Source organism: Phalacrocorax carbo, chromosome 11, assembly GCF_963921805.1.
Source record: "Phalacrocorax carbo chromosome 11, bPhaCar2.1, whole genome shotgun sequence".
In the NCBI taxonomy this organism is placed as follows: domain Eukaryota; kingdom Metazoa; phylum Chordata; class Aves; order Suliformes; family Phalacrocoracidae; genus Phalacrocorax; species Phalacrocorax carbo.
In genome coordinates this window covers 20,301,153-20,318,505 of record NC_087523.1, presented here as the reverse complement: position 1 = coordinate 20,318,505, position 17,353 = coordinate 20,301,153, and the positions used below count along the sequence as shown (strand labels likewise).

Below are 17,353 nucleotides of genomic sequence, written 5' to 3'. Positions count from 1 at the left end.
AATTAGAGCGAGGGGAAACAGAGGGTACAAAATCATGAGTGGCATTGACAAAACGTAGAGATAACAAGTCCTAGGTGGGGGCAATATTGTGAGTCGGGATGTCCGAGTCTTTCACCAGCACAGAAGATTCTACAGTTGTTCTCAGGCAATAAACTGCAAAGAAACTTGCAACACTGGTCAATTCGCAAACTGAATCATAGAATCACAGAATTGTTAAGGTTGGAAAATACCCTTAAGATCATCGAGTCCAACCACCAAGAAGTTCACTTCGAGGACCCAGATGAAAAGTCAGAAATTCTGTCAACCTACTTCATAATTGCTCCTGAAGACCATAAATATCAGTGTCCATCCCCATGGGAAATATTTCTGGCATGAAGAACCACATGGCCAGCACCCCCCTGCATAAGCCTAAATACAAAGGTCACAGCACAACACATGATGGATCAGCAGGGCTGTTACAATTTGGAATCTGTAACGTACAGGATTGCACTGCTTAACTGTTCCTTCGCTGAGACAAGATCTTAAAGAGACTGAACTCATGGATGCTCCAAACTAACCCAGGACCAGGCAAATCAGTCTCTTCCACATTCCCCTCTTCCAACCGTGCACTAAGATGAGAAAGCTCCAAATGATAGACAGGTCTGGGACGGACTGGAAGGCAAAAAGAAAAGGATGGTATTTTTCCACCTGTAATAGTATATTTTTAAAAAAATTTTAAGAGAAACTTGTGCAACCCTGTCATTCAGTATTGGATGGGGTTCCCAAGAAATACCTTTTGAGTTCAGTAAACTTCAGAGATCGTTATTTCTTTAAATCTGATTGTATTACTTATTTGTGCCAGTGTAGCAGGTAGGAGAACCTGCATGTAAAAGGATTATTCTGAAGACCTTAAGAAGGTAACATTGCATTAGCTTATGCAGAAAGCTTCTTTGATCACAATCAGGATCATGTGAAAGACCACAAACCTATATAGTGTTATTTTTAATCTTTTGATCTAGGAAGATGTGACCTAGAGAGAAATATTTCTTCATTTGGTTATAGATAAAACGTTCTCTTTAAGAAGTGACTAGAGCAAAGTCTGTTAGGATACACTCCACTGTTAAGGGAGGTCAATACAAGGTTTCTTTCCCTGCTACTTCCACAGCCTCTGCCCACATAAAAAGCAGAGAGAGATAAAAGGCAGCCCTTCCTATTCCCATGGTATTGTGTGAGAGGTGGATTCTCTAGGGCTTCAGAAGCACTTGCAACTCTTCATCTGCTCACTAATCCAAAAATAATACTTTCAGACTATGCATTTCCTACCTTTAGGTTTCCTGGCAGGACGAACCAGAGAGCAATAGGTAGGTATCACAAAGCATTACATTGGCCCTCCACAAGTCCCTGGCAAGTTCGCTCCCTTTTTAATCACTAAAAGAAAGCATAGCCAAAAAAGGGAAATGTTGCTGTTAAAGAGGAACTGGGTAGCTGGGGATAGATTAAAAAAAAAAAATCATAAATTAATTTTTAGAAGTCAGAATTCACCAAAAAAAAATGTACTCCTTAACCTTGCAATAGTGCCTCTAGGTAAAGTCAAACTCACATGCATGGAAAAACAGCTAAATATCAACCATACGGAGCTGGTATTTTTCAGCAAGTTAGGTTTTTTTATTTATTATATTGTTTTCCTACTGCCAAAATATGACAAGGAAAGGTACCCAAATTTCAGAATTGTGGAAAAAAATCTAAAACCAAAAAGAACTACGTTAACTTTAATCTGACCTCCATTTAATACAATCCAATTTCCTAAACTCTATGCACTGTGTTAACCCCTAATAGTATTTTCACTTCTTGCACTCCAAGCATCACCTGTGCTGTAATTATCCATTAACTTGGAGGTGTCGGAGGTTTCCATTATTTGATATTTTTTTTTAAGTTCATATGGAAAGAATTTTATTCAAACAACCTCTTTTACAGTTTGCACATCCAGACTTCAGCAATGGGCAAGTGCATCTGTATAAAGAGGTGGGGAAAAAAGTGAAGAACACAAACCATCAAACATACCTGGTTTCCTATTTTCCATTTAACTGTATTGCTGGATTCAAAACAGTAAGAAAGGAAAGGGTTTTGTATTTGTATAATTGTGCATTTTTAATCCAGCAGTGCTTTTACATAACATTTGTTATGGATTCCTTTTTTTGGAGGGAGAAAAAGAAAAAATAATTTAAAAAATAGGTCATGAGGTAAGATGGTTCTACTAAATCTGCCTTACTGCAACCCCAACATACTCAGATATTGAGAAACAAACTCTAACATATGGTCCAAATATATTAGTGACCTATTGTAGCTAACTACTATACTAGAATGCCTGCAAGCATTTTACCCAGCCTGTCACTATGAGCCATGGCATGCCTAAAATAGAAATCTGAAAAACAGTTGATTAAATACCTAAAATGAGAAGCTGTGGTACATGCTGGAGTTATGTCCAGGAAAATTCTCAGGTACTGGCAAGGATGTTTATATTTATGTTATGTTACAGGTTCCAAAAGCTTTGAGACCACTGTCATAAAATTATTTCCCAGCTGCAAATTCTCTCATTTGCCTAATATCTCCTAGTTTGACATGCGAAGATGCCATATTCCACCACTAGTTTTAGTAATCAACATTTCAAAAATCAAGACTAGTAAAAATCTCAAGAGCTATTCTCAAGAGAGATGCACAATCTTTTGTTCAACAAGGATGGGACTGAAGGGTGTAACAGCGATACTAAACTGCAGTAAAACACCTCTTAAAACATCTAAGCCTGGATACCATTCTATTCATCGAATGTTACTGGCTCACTCCATGAGCACTCTACGGAAGGGCAGCTCACCGATTTGATATTTCCTTTGTTTTTTGGGGGCACGGGTTGTTCTATGACTCGGCTGGATCTCCAGGTTGTTTTGATTACAAAACATTCCAAGCCCTTACAAAATATTACACCTAAGAGCTCCCTTCAGAAGTATTTTAATGATGCTATTTTTCAGTTAGTGCAGCAAGGCAGAGGGTGCAGTCAAAACTTGCCATGAAAGGCTTTTTTTTCTATGAGTCTTAGTCCTGCTGAGACAAACATGCATAACACAAAGATAAAATCGTTTGATCAGGAACAAACTAAAAAGACAATTCCAACAGTAGTGGGGGAAGAAAAGAACAAGTCACACAACCCTAACCATTCCAGATCAAACATCACACAAACTAGCACTTATATTATCAATGGGAACACTTACAGACGTCCGAGTACAGTGGTTTCTGGCAGCAGGCAAAACCCCTGCACCCCACATACGCAGCACAGATTTCATTCACCTTTCAAAGCAGCAGCTTCTCTGTCCCTGAGCCACCCATTTGATTTAGTATCATGTTGCAGCAAACTGGAAACATATCTTTCTTTTCAAACATTCCAGTCATGGTCACTTAAGCAGGTCATAAATTGATTTTTAGCACAAAATGAAGACTTCAGGAGGTTAGATTTTAATTTCTACTTGCAATATTCAGAGCAATGTGAAAAATTCATGGGAACTAGATTAATCCAAAACTGAAATAAATTTTAAAAAAAAAAAGAAAGAAAAAAAAAAAAGAGAGACACACACAGGTTTTGGTCAATCTGCACTGAAATAAAAATTTTCACCCTTTCTTAGGTGTATCAAAGTACCCTCCAGAGCAGAAGAAATTGCAAGGTATGTTTAAAAGTCTAAGATACAGTGGTAAAGTGTATTTTCCCGTGCAATGGTAAAACGTAAGGCAAGGAACATTCAAGCAGCTGGATAATTGAAAAGATTTAGAAGACTTTGTTAATTATCTCTAAAATTAACTTTTTAAGTGAGTTAAAAAAATCACCCTGTCATTTATCAGAATGTAATGGTTTAACAACTCCATCATACAGATTTGATACAGCATCGAGGTACATGTTAAGACATCAACTGTTTTTGCATAAACTATCAATTCAGCACAGAACAGCCATATCACTTAACAGCCATCTGTTTGCCTTCTAAAAGGTAACTTTAAAAGAAATTATAACTGTGTTTTGACAAGTTCAGACTGCCAAATCCGAAAAGAGAACAGAGATCAAAAGGTGCTACATTCTCATTACTGAACAGCAGCAATGTGAATGTATTTAAAATTTTAGCATAAAAATCACAGCTGCCTTACTACAGCTCCCGGAGAGGTTCAGGGAGTAATTAATGTGTCCAGTGGAACTGCTGATCTAGCTTTAAGGATATTCATGAGTCAAAGCAACATTGCTGGCAGACCATTAAGTAATTCTACAGTAAAAGTACTTTCTGTGTTATATAAACCAGACTGGGAACACAGGAAGCTGCCTGTCCCTCCTTCCAACCTCCCAGTTTCCCAGTTCTACCCAGGGGTGAAAGAAGTGTAGCAAGCTGAAGAATTTCCATCATCTGCAATCTACTGTCTTCTAAATTATGTATGGTCATTGGGACATTCTAGATTAGTCTCCCCTTCCACACGCTTGTTTACTCACAAACCTGTGCTCACCTTCCTCCCTTTTACCATCTTAGGCAAAAGATTTCTAGACTTCTCATATTTTAAGATTAATTATTAACATAAGACTCAGGTCTACATGTGCGCAGTAGCATTAGTTATCGCATCTTAGGAATCAGTATTTCAGAGAAAAAGTGTCACTGAGGTGATTTTTCTTCCTTTTTCTCTCTAATCACTATCTGCATCAGCCCATCACTAGTAGTGGGTTACTTCCTTCCCCATTCTGAGCTTAATGCTTTAGCAAAAACTGACAATCAAAAATTTATCTGGGGTCAAAGAACAAAAAAAAAGGCTGAATTAAAAAAATATTCAGAAGTCCAATTTCTGAAGAAAGTTTAATTTGCACTGAATTTAGATTAACTTGCATTCACATCTGTCAGTGACAGCGTGGAAGCTTGTCTGAGTTCACAGTAAGATTCTCATGTGTATATTCATACACATTCACTTTTGTACCTTTTCGCCAAGCATGATGTTTCATATCAGCTTCCTACAGAAGCAAAACCATCGTAGAAAGCCCTGCTCTTCGCTGCCTCAAGTCACCAATACGTTTTCCTTGTCACAGTCCACAGTTCCTCAATTTGTAGGATTTTACAACAGAAATTTGTAATCTTTAAAAACAGCAGGTTAATAAATATCTAATAGCTTTATTATTACGGATATTTTTTGCCAAAAAACCAGAAACAGTAACACGATCCATAAAAAGCGAAGGCATATAATATCATATTCCTGATAATTTAGGTAGGCATTTCATGAACTACCGAGGTATTAAAATATAAACAATTGAAGTGACTTGACACTAATTACTTGGCAATCTGAATAAATGTAAATCCTTACCACATCTATCTAAAGCCCTGGGGAAGTGTCACAAGAAACATGAGTCCCATTACACTCTTCACAGGTTTCACATTCATGGTGCAGAACTTGCTCTCGGTGAACACCAACTCAGTTCAAATTGCTACAGTGAACATGGTTGATGTACAACCACTGCAGTAAAACTCAGCCTCTATGACTAGGCGTGTAAACATTTACAGCAGTGCAAGGCAGGCAACAAAGAAGGGGTTTTTAGAATTAAAATAATCAGATTAAAAAGTCTGTGATGATCTCATCAGAACAATCCAATATCTGATTACCTAATTATTCACCTAATGGCCTTTAGGTAATAACCCTCAGTGTAAATATTTGGGGTAAGAGAAAGTTAAGTTTTTTCATCTGGAATTTCCAATCATGCAATTCCTGCTCCTTTTCAGAGAGTAAGATTACTTGTTGTCAACTCCCCACTTTTTATATTCTTTTCTCCTAAGGATATACAGAGTAAAGGTGAGAATTACCAAAGAATGCATTCTATCCTCAAGCACATCGGGTATTTCCAAATTCCAGCAACTTCAAAACAAAGGTTTAACTTAAGTGAGAGCTTTAAACTCCAATTCCTCAGCTAGAGCATTCATTGGGAGCATGACCTTACCACGATCCCCATCACCTTGACTAATGCACACATATTTCAGCTCAAAATAAAGCATGTACTGGCCAAATCTTCCCTAAATTAAAGTGGCTTAACTGTAGTCTCTTCAAACAAAGAAAACTGATTCACTGCCTTCAGACACATTTGCTATTCTTTCTACACTAAATCAAAAGTTACTATTATTTCTGCATAAGAATCCTTGTCTTGCCTCAAACTATTAGTTCCCTATTTCTATACTATGTGCTGGGAATTACTAAAAATAAGCCCAATGAGGAAACAAACTATATATATGGTGTTAAAATTGTCAGCTCAATAAATAACCATTACATTAATTATGGTATCAGTTAAAGCCTCTAAACTTCAGTTGACAGTGTTTTTTAAACACAACAAAATCATTGCTTGAGAATAAATAGTAGCAATTAAGAAATGACAGTTATTGGAACCAAGGGCAGATTAAATTATACAAGCGATCCATGGGCGGGTTTTTTAAAGCCAAATTTATAGCTCTGGAACATCCCAGACCCAGTATGAAGGAACTGAAGATGTGTCTCATGACCTGTCACTTCATATCTACGCCCCTTGAGCTGCTATCTTCTTTCTAGCAGTAAAATGCACTCTTTTGCAAAAAATAAGGCTTGTCATCAAGGAATACTGTGCTTTCAGTGCTTTAATTCAGCTGCCCTTTTTCAACACACACTATGATGAATTTCCTCTCTAGCCATCAGCTTTAAGAGGCAGTATCACAAGTTGATTTGCAGTTGTAAGAAAAAAGCCTCGTGTATTATGCAGATCTAAAAATCAAGCTGCATACTTCATAATCCCACCTGTTTGTGAGCTCCAGTTACGCACATCTTCCACTTAAGTTTAACTGAGGAATGTTATGTCTACCAGATGGCATTTCAGAGCACTGAAAGGATTGTTGACCTTGCTGCAACAGACTCACACACCTCCTGGATGTACTGATTTGGGAATAAATCATACTATACACCAAATATATAGCCTTGATTTCCTCAATTATTTTTTTTAAACAATCATTAACATATAAAGTTCTACTAAATTTCACTTTTATCATATCTCCTGAAATGAGTCCTACCTTCTGGGGTACTTTAAAAATTACAAGGTCTGCAAGTAGAAGTACCAGGTTTTGGAACATGGGAAGTATACACAAAATTTATGTGGGTAAGGGAAATATGCACACGTAGAAAAAGGGAGATTTAGAAGCTTATATTTAGATACTTATATTTTGAAAAAAATGTGTATATATTCATAGGAAATTTTTCCTTCGCTGCTCTACATCTTGCCCAACAGTCTTAATACACTAAGCATTGAATGAAACTATTGGAAAACATCTTTGATTTAGAATACTGCCACCCTTTAAAGACTGAATAACTCATAAAACTTTTACTTGCAGGCTGTTGCTCATGTAACCCAATACCATTATTCAGTGTCATTTCTATAAAAATGTACTGAATTTCTGTAATCAAGGGTTCTTCATACTCACTCCCAAATAACAGGACATGAATGTCCCTTTAACTTTAATTCAAGGTTTTGAAGAGACAAAATATAGAAAACCATACACAATTTAACTGGATTCTTCCAAATATTACAAAGCACTTAGGAGCAGTGTACACAACTTAAATCCAGATTCACACCTGAAAGAAATCACACTTTTTCCAAGTTGTTTTTTTTTTTTAAAAAAAAAGGGATGGGAGGAGGGGAGAGAGTGAGAGATAATTATAATTGGTTAGTTATATGTTGGGACATATCCCCAAATAATGCAGGATTCAGTCAAGCTATGTTTATTATGTAGAGTTCCAAAACCAGCCCATTGTTTCCAAAAACACAGTAGCGTCTTTTGCAGAGGACAGAAAGGATCCAGGCCACTAAAAAACTGGAAATAATGAACACAGGATTTAGTATTTACTGAACTGCAGATGCACTTAGCACTGTTTTTCGTCACGCAAACATCAGATCGAGATCTCCGGACAGAACTGGACTCCCCTATACTTCTTTCCCTTGCCTTTTTTCCACCTGTCACTCCCCCTTGAGTTTACTTCCCTTTGCCTGAAAAGACCACTGTTTGAAGAGTCATCCAGCAAGACAGATATTTCCTATAAAAACGTTTTCTTTATTCCAGGCAAAAATCAGTCCTTATCTGTCTTAAGTGCACTAGTTAGGTGTAGAACTGGAAGAGTACTACGACAATTTACCAGCTCAGGATGTACCACTGAGAAATGATTCTGTAGGAAGAACACTTGCAAACCTCTTCCCAAAACAAACAAACAAAAAAATCCCAAAACTCATTTTGCAGACTAGTGTTACATCACCCTTCTCAAAGAAGGCATTGGCATATTAAAATCAAGGAAGCTGATAATTTACAACAGTTTAGGAGAAGGACTAGCTGTACCTATCGTGTTAGGATTAGGCTATAGTCATATCTCTGCCACATCCCTAAGCAAGGTTTCAAGAAACTTACACACATGCTTTTAATTTCTACAAACTGATGAGTCATAACCTTCAGTGTTTAGAACTGAATAGGCTTAGCAAAGCTCGGAGAAACCAACTTAAAACTACCAGCTTCAAGATGCAACTCGCAAACCTAAAATTCGAATTTTAAAAAAGAAAAAAAAATAATATTCATGTAATCATTGAGGTTTGACAGGGCTTTTGAGATCACTTCACCCCACCATTGTTACCCGCCTACTCTGATGTAGGCGGCTTCGCATAATAGTTTTTCCTTACATTTTGTTTTCCAAATGTCCCTTTTGCAGACTAATTTTATCTCTGGGTCCTGGTTTGTATTTGTCTACATGTAACCTTACTTGCCTGTTAACGCCCGCTTGGTACCTTACAGGACATCAAGACACACCCATGTTTACACATTTTCATTAAATTACATTGATTACAAATAACAGCTTGAAAAATACATGTCAGAAATTACAAACTGGGGCTACAGGAACAAATAATGAAGAACACAGTTTTTGATGGCAATTCTAATGCTGTAAGTATTTTGATGCTCATACGCAGGGACACAACACTTGCATACGCTTCTCAACAGCCCCGCTCTGAATGCTGATAAAAGTCTCCTTTACAAAGCTTTTAAAGAAATCAGTAGTGCTGTAATTGGCTACTGGGTGAATCCTCCCTCTTACACTGCTGAATCAGAAACTTAAAAGGTTTCCTTCACATCTTCAATTTCAATACCATAATTAAGGGTCATAAAATACTGAAAAGGATTAACATCTTGAAAATATAACACTTGGCCCCCTAAACATATGCTGACTTTTTTCTGCTATGGAAAGGAGAATAGGTTTGCAACACCCTAGTGGACTTAATGTTTTCCTCTTAGGATACCCTTCTATGTCAGGGTTACAGCAGTATCATTGGGCCAATCATTTCCTCAGTCCTAAAAACAGAGTGCTATTTTTTCTTTTTTAATAGAGGTATTCAAATAATTTTCAGTAAGACCACTCTTCATGTAAAGGAAGAGCTTAGTATGATACTCCTTCATAGACGTCTCTCCTGCTGCACCACATACTAACTAAATACTGTACTGCACAAGGACACCTCCATCCTCATCAGATAGCTGTCACAGAAACCAGAGACATTTCCATTCACCTTTGGTTTAAAATACATATATACATACAAATTTTCAAAAAAATTGAAGTATTTACCTCTCAGCAATGGTGCACTTATATCACTTGTGAAGGCACAATATTGCCCTTCTTCCTCCAAAAGCTATGCAAGAAGCCAAACCCAAGATTAGGGCGGGAAATGAGCAGTACTGTTTCTAGATAATGCAACTAGGTGGCAGGACAGCAACAAATTCTCTGAATCTGATTAACCACGAGAATCAGCAGTTCATTTGATCAACAATTCACCCTTGCAATAACAGACCTAAACTAGTTCTTCCCACTTATGAAAAACCTTTTCATAAGAAAAACAAGAAAATTCAAAGATTTGAACATGGGTTGGCAGAAATCAGACACCTGATCAGAACAGACTCACTTGTAGAACTCAGTATCCATTGTATTATATTACACAGTTCTGTCTGCCCAAATGCACCACAAATGTAATTCCCATTTTATTTTGTGATTTCATTTCAGTCTTGGGTCTTTTAAAAGCATGACTTTTGCTTTTATGCAGAGGAAATCTGAAGGATAATTTCCAGTTTCAACTATTTTTGGCTCAGAGCCCAGAGCTTTTGTTGCTCTGAGGTGAAACAGTTAGCTGAACGAAAACAGAAATTGAGTGAAAGAAGAGACCTTTACCAACAGCTACTGTTGGCTTCCCTTTGAAGTCATCTTGATTGCTGTAGCATGTTTCATCTCTTCACCTACTTTGTTCATCCTAATGTTTAGGCACAGCAGCAGGATTATGTACAAACTACTGTAAGAACAGAAGTGAAGGATAAATTATCTTTTCATACATTTCATCTTGCCAACCTGTTCCCCTCAGCAAATTCAGGCCAGAAGAACAACGCTTGCAAGGTGCCAGCTACTATGTATTACTCTTCTGGTGTTGGAGGTCATCAACTATCTTTGCATCTAATCTGTTTTCTCTGCTGAAAGCTATTGGTTTTGCAGCTATTTTCATTCTCCACATTAAGCCCAGGCCTATTTCTGTTCTATATCTGTTTGAGGATGAAGAGGTATGATTTCTGAATTTTGCTGAAATATCCACCTTCCAATTTCACAAATGCTGGAACACCATTTCTAATGAGTAATTAGCAGAGAATTATTTAAAAAAACCTTCACAATTGGTGAAGAAGAGATTAAGAACCACCCATGCCCGACTACAGAGGCTAAGTGTCTTCCTGGGGGAAGCATTAATGAACAAGGTAAATGGGGAAGCTTGTATTGTTTATGTATAAGCACTAGATTTTGCTGAATACTTATTACGATATCATGTTCTGTGATTCTAATTCCATATCAAGACAACTAAACTTCCAAATTATAATGGTAACGTATCCTCACCTCCTTCCCAGAGAATTAATAGGAAGTTTTTCCAGTAAATATTGAGTACTGTCAAGAAATGGAATGTGGCTATATTATTTCATTTGAATTATTTCTACAGTTCTTGCATACCTTCTACTTTCCCCTTCATTACCAATACTGACTAACTGATTGCACAGCAATTGTTACCACTTCAAGGTGGTAAGTGTCCTATGGTGTAAAACACTAAGCTAACATTGCATCACTGCTCAGGACTTTACATAACCTACTAATTAAGTTCTGGAAATGTAAGTTAATTGCTACAAAGGTATTGAATATTGCTGTAAGAGCTTGTTTTTCTCCTCTTGAAACAATATCCGTCTCCCTCAGACCTCTGGTACAACCAGAAAAGATGTTTCCATTCCTGTTAGGAAATGCTCTCCAGGAGTGAAAGTAATGACTGGCTTGATCTGATACAGCCCAGATCATTTCGCGTTCTGCAAAGGGAGACTAAGTTCATTTTTTACCTGTTTTGGTGAAACCAAAAAATTGGTCCGATTTTCACCTGTTACTGATCATAGATGTTATCACAGCAGCTTTTATGAAAGCCTTTTTGACATTCTTCTATTAATTCTTGAGCTTAAATTTTGTACATTGTCCAGTGTGAGGGTACAATATTAGCATAATTAAAATAATTTTTGACATCTCCCCCACTCCTTACCAAGCTCAGTGAGACGGACACTCAAGTGCATGCACAGGACTATTGACAAACACAGCTTCTAAGCTTTAGATACCGCCTTTCAGTAACTGTTTATGAATGCTTCCATTATTTTGGAAGCTATGCAAATTGCACATTATCATGCACCAACAACCAAGCCACAAGTCATTAAAGTGCATAGTATATCCACAGGTATTAAGCCAGATAGGTTTGTGCACCCCATGTATGAGACATGGTAACTCCTGTTTCCTTCCTATTCAGCTTTGAAAATTAGAAAGGTAAACCAACATTGCCTGCACAAAATGAAGAGTAATTTGTTGCTTCAACATCTTCACAAAATACATTCACACCCCTAAAAGTGACTTGCTTGAAAAAGCTGCCTGTAAATTACATAGCTGCTTTAGCAATAATCGTGTTTTTATTAAGTTTGGTGCAAATTTTACCACCGCTGTTAGTGGAAACAGCATTTTCTATCCCTGAAACAAAGATTAGGTGATAGCAAGTGCTGAGACAGCTTTAATTTTTTGTATCTTCAACCAGAGATTTGGACATTAGTCCAAATTTCACCTTTTCACTTGACTTGTTTTCTCCATAGATTTCAACTCAGCTGATTAAAAACTAAATCGGATTTAAAGCATTCATACTAGTTTTTGGCATTTGTGCTTTTGCTACGCACTTTCAGTCCACAAACCGACTACGGGGAAAAAAAATACTGCTTTGCAAGTATAAAACTAAAGCAAATTTCCCGGTAACCATACACAAGCCTTACCTGCATCATAGTGACCACATGGCAGGGATTCAGGAGGTAAATGACAGTCCTGGTGGCAAACTTGAACCCCACCTCCAGCCCAAAGATGAGGCAGAGCACCACCAGCAGCACATTCTTGCCCAAGCTCTCCTGCTTAGTCTGGGGCTGCTGCAGCAGGTGACCCTCCAGCTCCCTCAAGTGCAGCTGCCTGAGCTTCCACAGGGACAGGAGGATCTCCACGACGCCCACGCTGAGGAAGACCAAACTCTCCAGAAAGCGCTGCTGCCCGGAGAGAAAGGCCGCGCATTCTGGCCCTCCGTTGCCAGCAAAGCTGGGGTCCACACCCCCGTACATCCAGTCGAGCAGATTATGGAGGCTGTAACGAGACATGGTGGGACGGTGCCTCTTCTCCTCCCCGTCACTGTCCAGGAACAGGTAGGAGCAAGACGGAATCAAAGCCAAAATGCTGTCGGGCTGACGAAACATGAAACGCAAGGACGGCCCCTCTGTAGTCCCCTTCCTCCCCAAGCTTCAGGAGGAGCGAGCAGCTCGGCTCGGGGCAGGGCTGACCCGGGGCTTTTCCTTTCGATGCCCGGACGAGACCCGCAGGCAGCAGCCTGCAGGAAGGGAGGAGCCACCGATGAATGGAGCCTGCGAGCAGCGGCCGAAGCCCCTCGCCTCAGCAGCCCTCCTCCTCCCCGCCCGGCACTCTCCCTCCGCCGCCGGCAACGCTCGTCGCTCTCCCCGGCCGTGGCGGGGCCGCCCCCCTCGGCAGGGAGGCACGACGGCCGGCCGCGACGCCCTCCTCCGCCGGGCCACCGCCGCCCTGCCCGCCGCCGCCGCTCCCGCGCCCACCCCTGCCCGCCGCCGGGCCCGGTACCTCCGCCGGCGGGAGCTCCGTCAGGGAGGCAGGCCCAGCGCCCCCCCGCCACGGGGCCGGCCTCGGCGAGGGAAGGAGGAAGCAGCGCGTCCCTCAGCGGCGGCGGCACGGTTTAAGAGTAGGAGCCCGGGCGGGCGGGCCGCTCCCCGCCGCTCTCCCGGCCCCTTCCCGGCGCCGTAGCATCACCCCACCGACGTGCCTGACTCACACCGTAAAATGGACGAGTTCCCGGGATTGGCTGCGCCCGGCCGCCCGCTCCTCCCTCCGCCCCGGCTGCTCCCGCCTCCCGCCACTGCCTCCGTCCCTCGCCGCCTCCTCCCCGGCGGGCCGCGCTCCCCTCTCCCTCGCCCCGACCTCGGCTTCCTCCTGCCTGTTGCCTCTGCTTTCGCCCGGCGGCTCCCCTTCCTCCTCCTCCTCCTCCTCCTCCTGCTCCTCGCAGCGCCCGCGGTTCGCCCGGCCGCCCCCGCCCTCCCCTCAGTGCCACCGGCGGCGAGGAGGCGAAGGGCCCGAGGGACTTCGCCGCTCTCCGCGCTGCTCGGGCCCGGCGTGCCCGCCTGTCACCGCCGTGCTGCTCCCAGGCCCGGTTCCACGGGCGGCCTTAACTTGATAAACTAGTTTCTCAAGCGCTGTGGCAGCAGGTGGTAGTCGGCCAAGAAATTGCAGTGGCCTGCCTCTTACCCGCGCACCATAAAAGGCCGAAGTTGTGAGGGTTTTCAGCTCAGCTGCAGTCGAAGCATGGGGTAAGTGTGTGCAGATGTGTGCTTGTGCGATACCATAGAGCGCAAGACCCTGCTTCTGTGCGCGCTTGAGTTACTGAAGTGTGCCCAAAACTGAGCCTTGCGCAGCAGAGGCCAGGTTTGGTCCCAAGACCCTGCTTGTGTGCATGCACGAGTTACCTAAGTATGTGCAAAACCGAGCCTTGTGCAGTGGAAGCGAGGTTTAGTTCCTGGAGGCAGCTGGGTTGTGGCTTTGTGAAGCAGTTGTAGTATTGGTGGCGTAGTAATTGGGGGCTTTGTTGTATCAGATGTCCAAAAAGATCACCTGCGAGCAGATGCTTAGGACTGGTGATGCTGAAAACAAAGTTGTCTCACTCCAGAGTAGGTAAAGAACAGATTAGGAGCACTCAGGTAAATGAAATGTTTTCAAATTGTTAAAGTCTAGGGAACGTGATCGAAAGACAGTTGAAGAATTGACTGACTTAAAAAGGTGAATGAGATGCTGAAAAAACAGAAGAGGCAACTGTAAATTGCTGTTATCAAGGTGGGATGGAGCCAGAGAAATACAGCTCTATCAGAGTAAATAACTGAAACCCAGAAAAATCCAAGGACAAATAACCTCCCAAACTATTATTAGCACCTAGATGATAACCAGGGAGCTATAGCAGTCAACATGGATTTGTCAAAAATAAATCACGCCAGATAACTTGATTTTCTCCTCCAGTAAGGAACAGGCCTTGTGGGTAGGACAGAGCCTGTTGTCAGTTTGATTAGGTTTTGACACTTACATGACATTCACATTAAAAAGTTAGAGGAGTACGGTCTGGATAAATGTATTATAAAGTCTATACAAAACTGAATGGAGAGTAAGCAGTAGAAGATTGTGAAAAAGAAAATATATTGCTGGGTTCCTAGAGCCTTCTTCAGTTTGGGTCTTTTTGTTAGTAACGATGTAAATAATGAAACATATTTATTAACTTTGCAGGTGATGCGAAGCTGAAGGGGACAGAATGAAATATTAAAATAGTCTTGATCATTCAGAAGCATGTTTTTAAAAAAAAAAAAATAAAGAAGATATTCAGTGAGATCAAGTTGCATCCAGCACGTTACACTGGTATGAGGCACCTGGTGTAAATCATTGCTGCCTTTCCTTTTCCCCTTGCTACTTATTTTCTCTCTCACTGTCTGTTGTGGTTTAACCCCAGCCAGCAGCTCTGCCCCACGCAGCTGCTCACTCGCCTCCCCCCGGTGGGGTGGGGGAGAGAATCGGAAGGGTAAAAGTGAGAAAGCTCGTCGGGTGAGATAAAGACAGTTTAACAGGTAAAGCAAAACCCGTGCACACAAGCAAACAAAATGAGGAATTCATGCCGCCCTTCCCACAGGCAGGCAGGTACTCAGCCACCCCCAGAAGATCAGGGCTCCATCACGCGTAACGGTGGCTTGGGAAGACAAACACCATCGCTCCAAATGCCCCCCCTTCCCCCAGCTCTATATGCTGAGCATGACGCCATGTGGTGTGGGACATCCCTGGAGTCAGCTGGGGTCACTGTCCCAGCCATGTCCCCTCCCAGCTCCTTGTGCACCCCCAGCTCCTCACTGGTGGGGTGGGGTGAGGGGCAGAAAAGGCCTTGGCTCTGTGCAAGCCCTGCTCAGCAGGAATGAAAACATCCCCTTGTTATCAACACTGTCTCCAGCACAACTCCACAGCCCCAACCGCTATGAAGAAAATTAACTCTACCCAAGTCAAACCCAGCACGTTCTCCATCCCTTTTCCTGCTCCCCACCCCCTGAGATGTTTATCTGCCTGCCAGATTAAACCACAATGCTGTCTTATGCCAGCATAAGCTTTTCTGGGGCTATGTGGTTGACTGTATGAGAAAGCTGAGTAACATTACAATTATAATTCCAGAGGTTGTCATAACCTGGGGCACTTAGCTGATCTATTTGATGCTAGTCTGGGTCATAGTGATGGATGAGCTGACCTGCTGATTTCTTGTTTTTCTGTGATTTTCCACTCATTAGAAAGAAGGAACATAGTTGATATAAAAGTGGACATCCTAGTACGATTGATATTTCTTTGCAACAGCACAATATCATTAGTTCGCGTTCAGATTGTCATCCACTATAAATCTGGAAGGTCTGGTTTTCTGATCTTGATCTGCTGGGTGGCTCAGGCACACTTCCTTCATTCTCTCTGTTTCAGTTTCTTCAGCGTTTTTGAAAAGTACTCTGAAATCTGTGAATAAGAATTTAGTATTATTGACTGAACAGTATACTGTTGCTCTTTTCTGTTTGTCAATCATTTTTTCTCATCCTTTCACTAATTGAGGCTCTTCCTAAGATCCATTGTAAACATATATATCTCCTATGTCAATAGAAATGGTTCTCTAAAAGCAATAAATTCCTGTAACTAAAATGTTTGCACGAGAGCCCGAGGCTTGTTCCTATATCTAACATTAGATTTATTTTTCTGTCTGTAGCTTCTTGAAATACAAAAACGGTGTCCTGGTTTCAGCTGGGATAGAGTTAGTTTTCTATGGGAATTAAGGTGATGCCCAAACCCAGGTCATAAATTTCTGAGATTTTATTCAGAAGACCAGACAGAATTCTAGGAATCTTTGTTCCAACACACACGCACCTTCTGGCAGCGGATGAAGCAGTCACCCAATATGTCTTATATCTACAAAACGGTTTTAAAAGAAACAGGATGAAGCTGTAATTACACAAACTTTAGGAGACTATTTGCCTCCATATCAACCAGGAGATTATGTCACAATAAAGATCTTTACGACTAAAGATGCATTACAACCAGGGGGGAGGGTCCTGTGCAAGTGTTACTATGTACTTATTCTGCTCTCAAAATTGCAGGTAAAGACACGTGGATCCACCACTCTCAGGTGAAAGCCGTGCCAAACTCCTGGTCGCGATCCTCCTTTTGCTGCTGTTGAACACAATCGGAGGACTTCCGCTACAACACGTAACTCTGAGTTCAAACCAGTGGCTATTATTAGCAAAGACTGCCTTAAATAATTCAGATGAATTTTGTGTACGGTATGGGTCAGGTATCATGGAAGTTGCAGCTACACATTTATCATACACTGTTCCCAGATTATTATCCGCAGCATGACAGATTCTGTTTATTAACACACTTCACTGATAAGATGCCAGGCAGTTAACATATACAACAATTTATTAAGTTTTCCACTGTCCTCAAGGGAGTCACTTTAAACCATATAGTAAGCTCAATACAGAGTAAGACAAAAATTGGCAGAGCAAGATACATGAAGTCAGGGGAAGGGGGATACAACCTGTTCGGTGTTCCAGCAGTCCGCAGCAAGGTCAAAGGTGGTGGGGGTCTCAGGCCAGCTGAGAGGGAGCTCCTC

The 17,353-nt window shown here is 41.3% G+C and overlaps 1 protein-coding gene and 1 long non-coding RNA gene across 3 annotated transcripts in view; one reads left to right on the top strand and one right to left on the bottom strand.

Annotated features, from left to right (window-relative positions):
* The window catches only part of TMEM164 (transmembrane protein 164), a 47,509-nt gene extending 33,861 nt beyond the window's left edge, over window positions 1-13,648 (bottom strand). Inside the window, exons 1-2 of one of the 2 annotated variants that reach the window (XM_064463359.1) lie at window positions 13,609-13,648; window positions 12,396-12,991 (exon numbers count right to left, since the gene is read on the bottom strand). In XM_064463359.1, coding sequence (XP_064319429.1) covers window positions 12,396-12,860 — 465 coding nt within the window. In that variant the 5' untranslated portion in view covers window positions 12,861-12,991; window positions 13,609-13,648. Of the gene's footprint in view, window positions 1-12,395; window positions 12,992-13,254; window positions 13,474-13,608 lie in introns of those variants that run through there. The other variant, XM_064463358.1, reaches the window with a different exon arrangement.
* LOC135315382 (uncharacterized) lies at window positions 13,437-16,390 on the top strand. The gene is made up of 2 exons (XR_010374842.1): window positions 13,437-13,994; window positions 14,956-16,390. It is a non-coding gene; the product is annotated as an uncharacterized LOC135315382 (long non-coding RNA).
* Window positions 16,391-17,353: the final 963 nt, after the last annotated feature.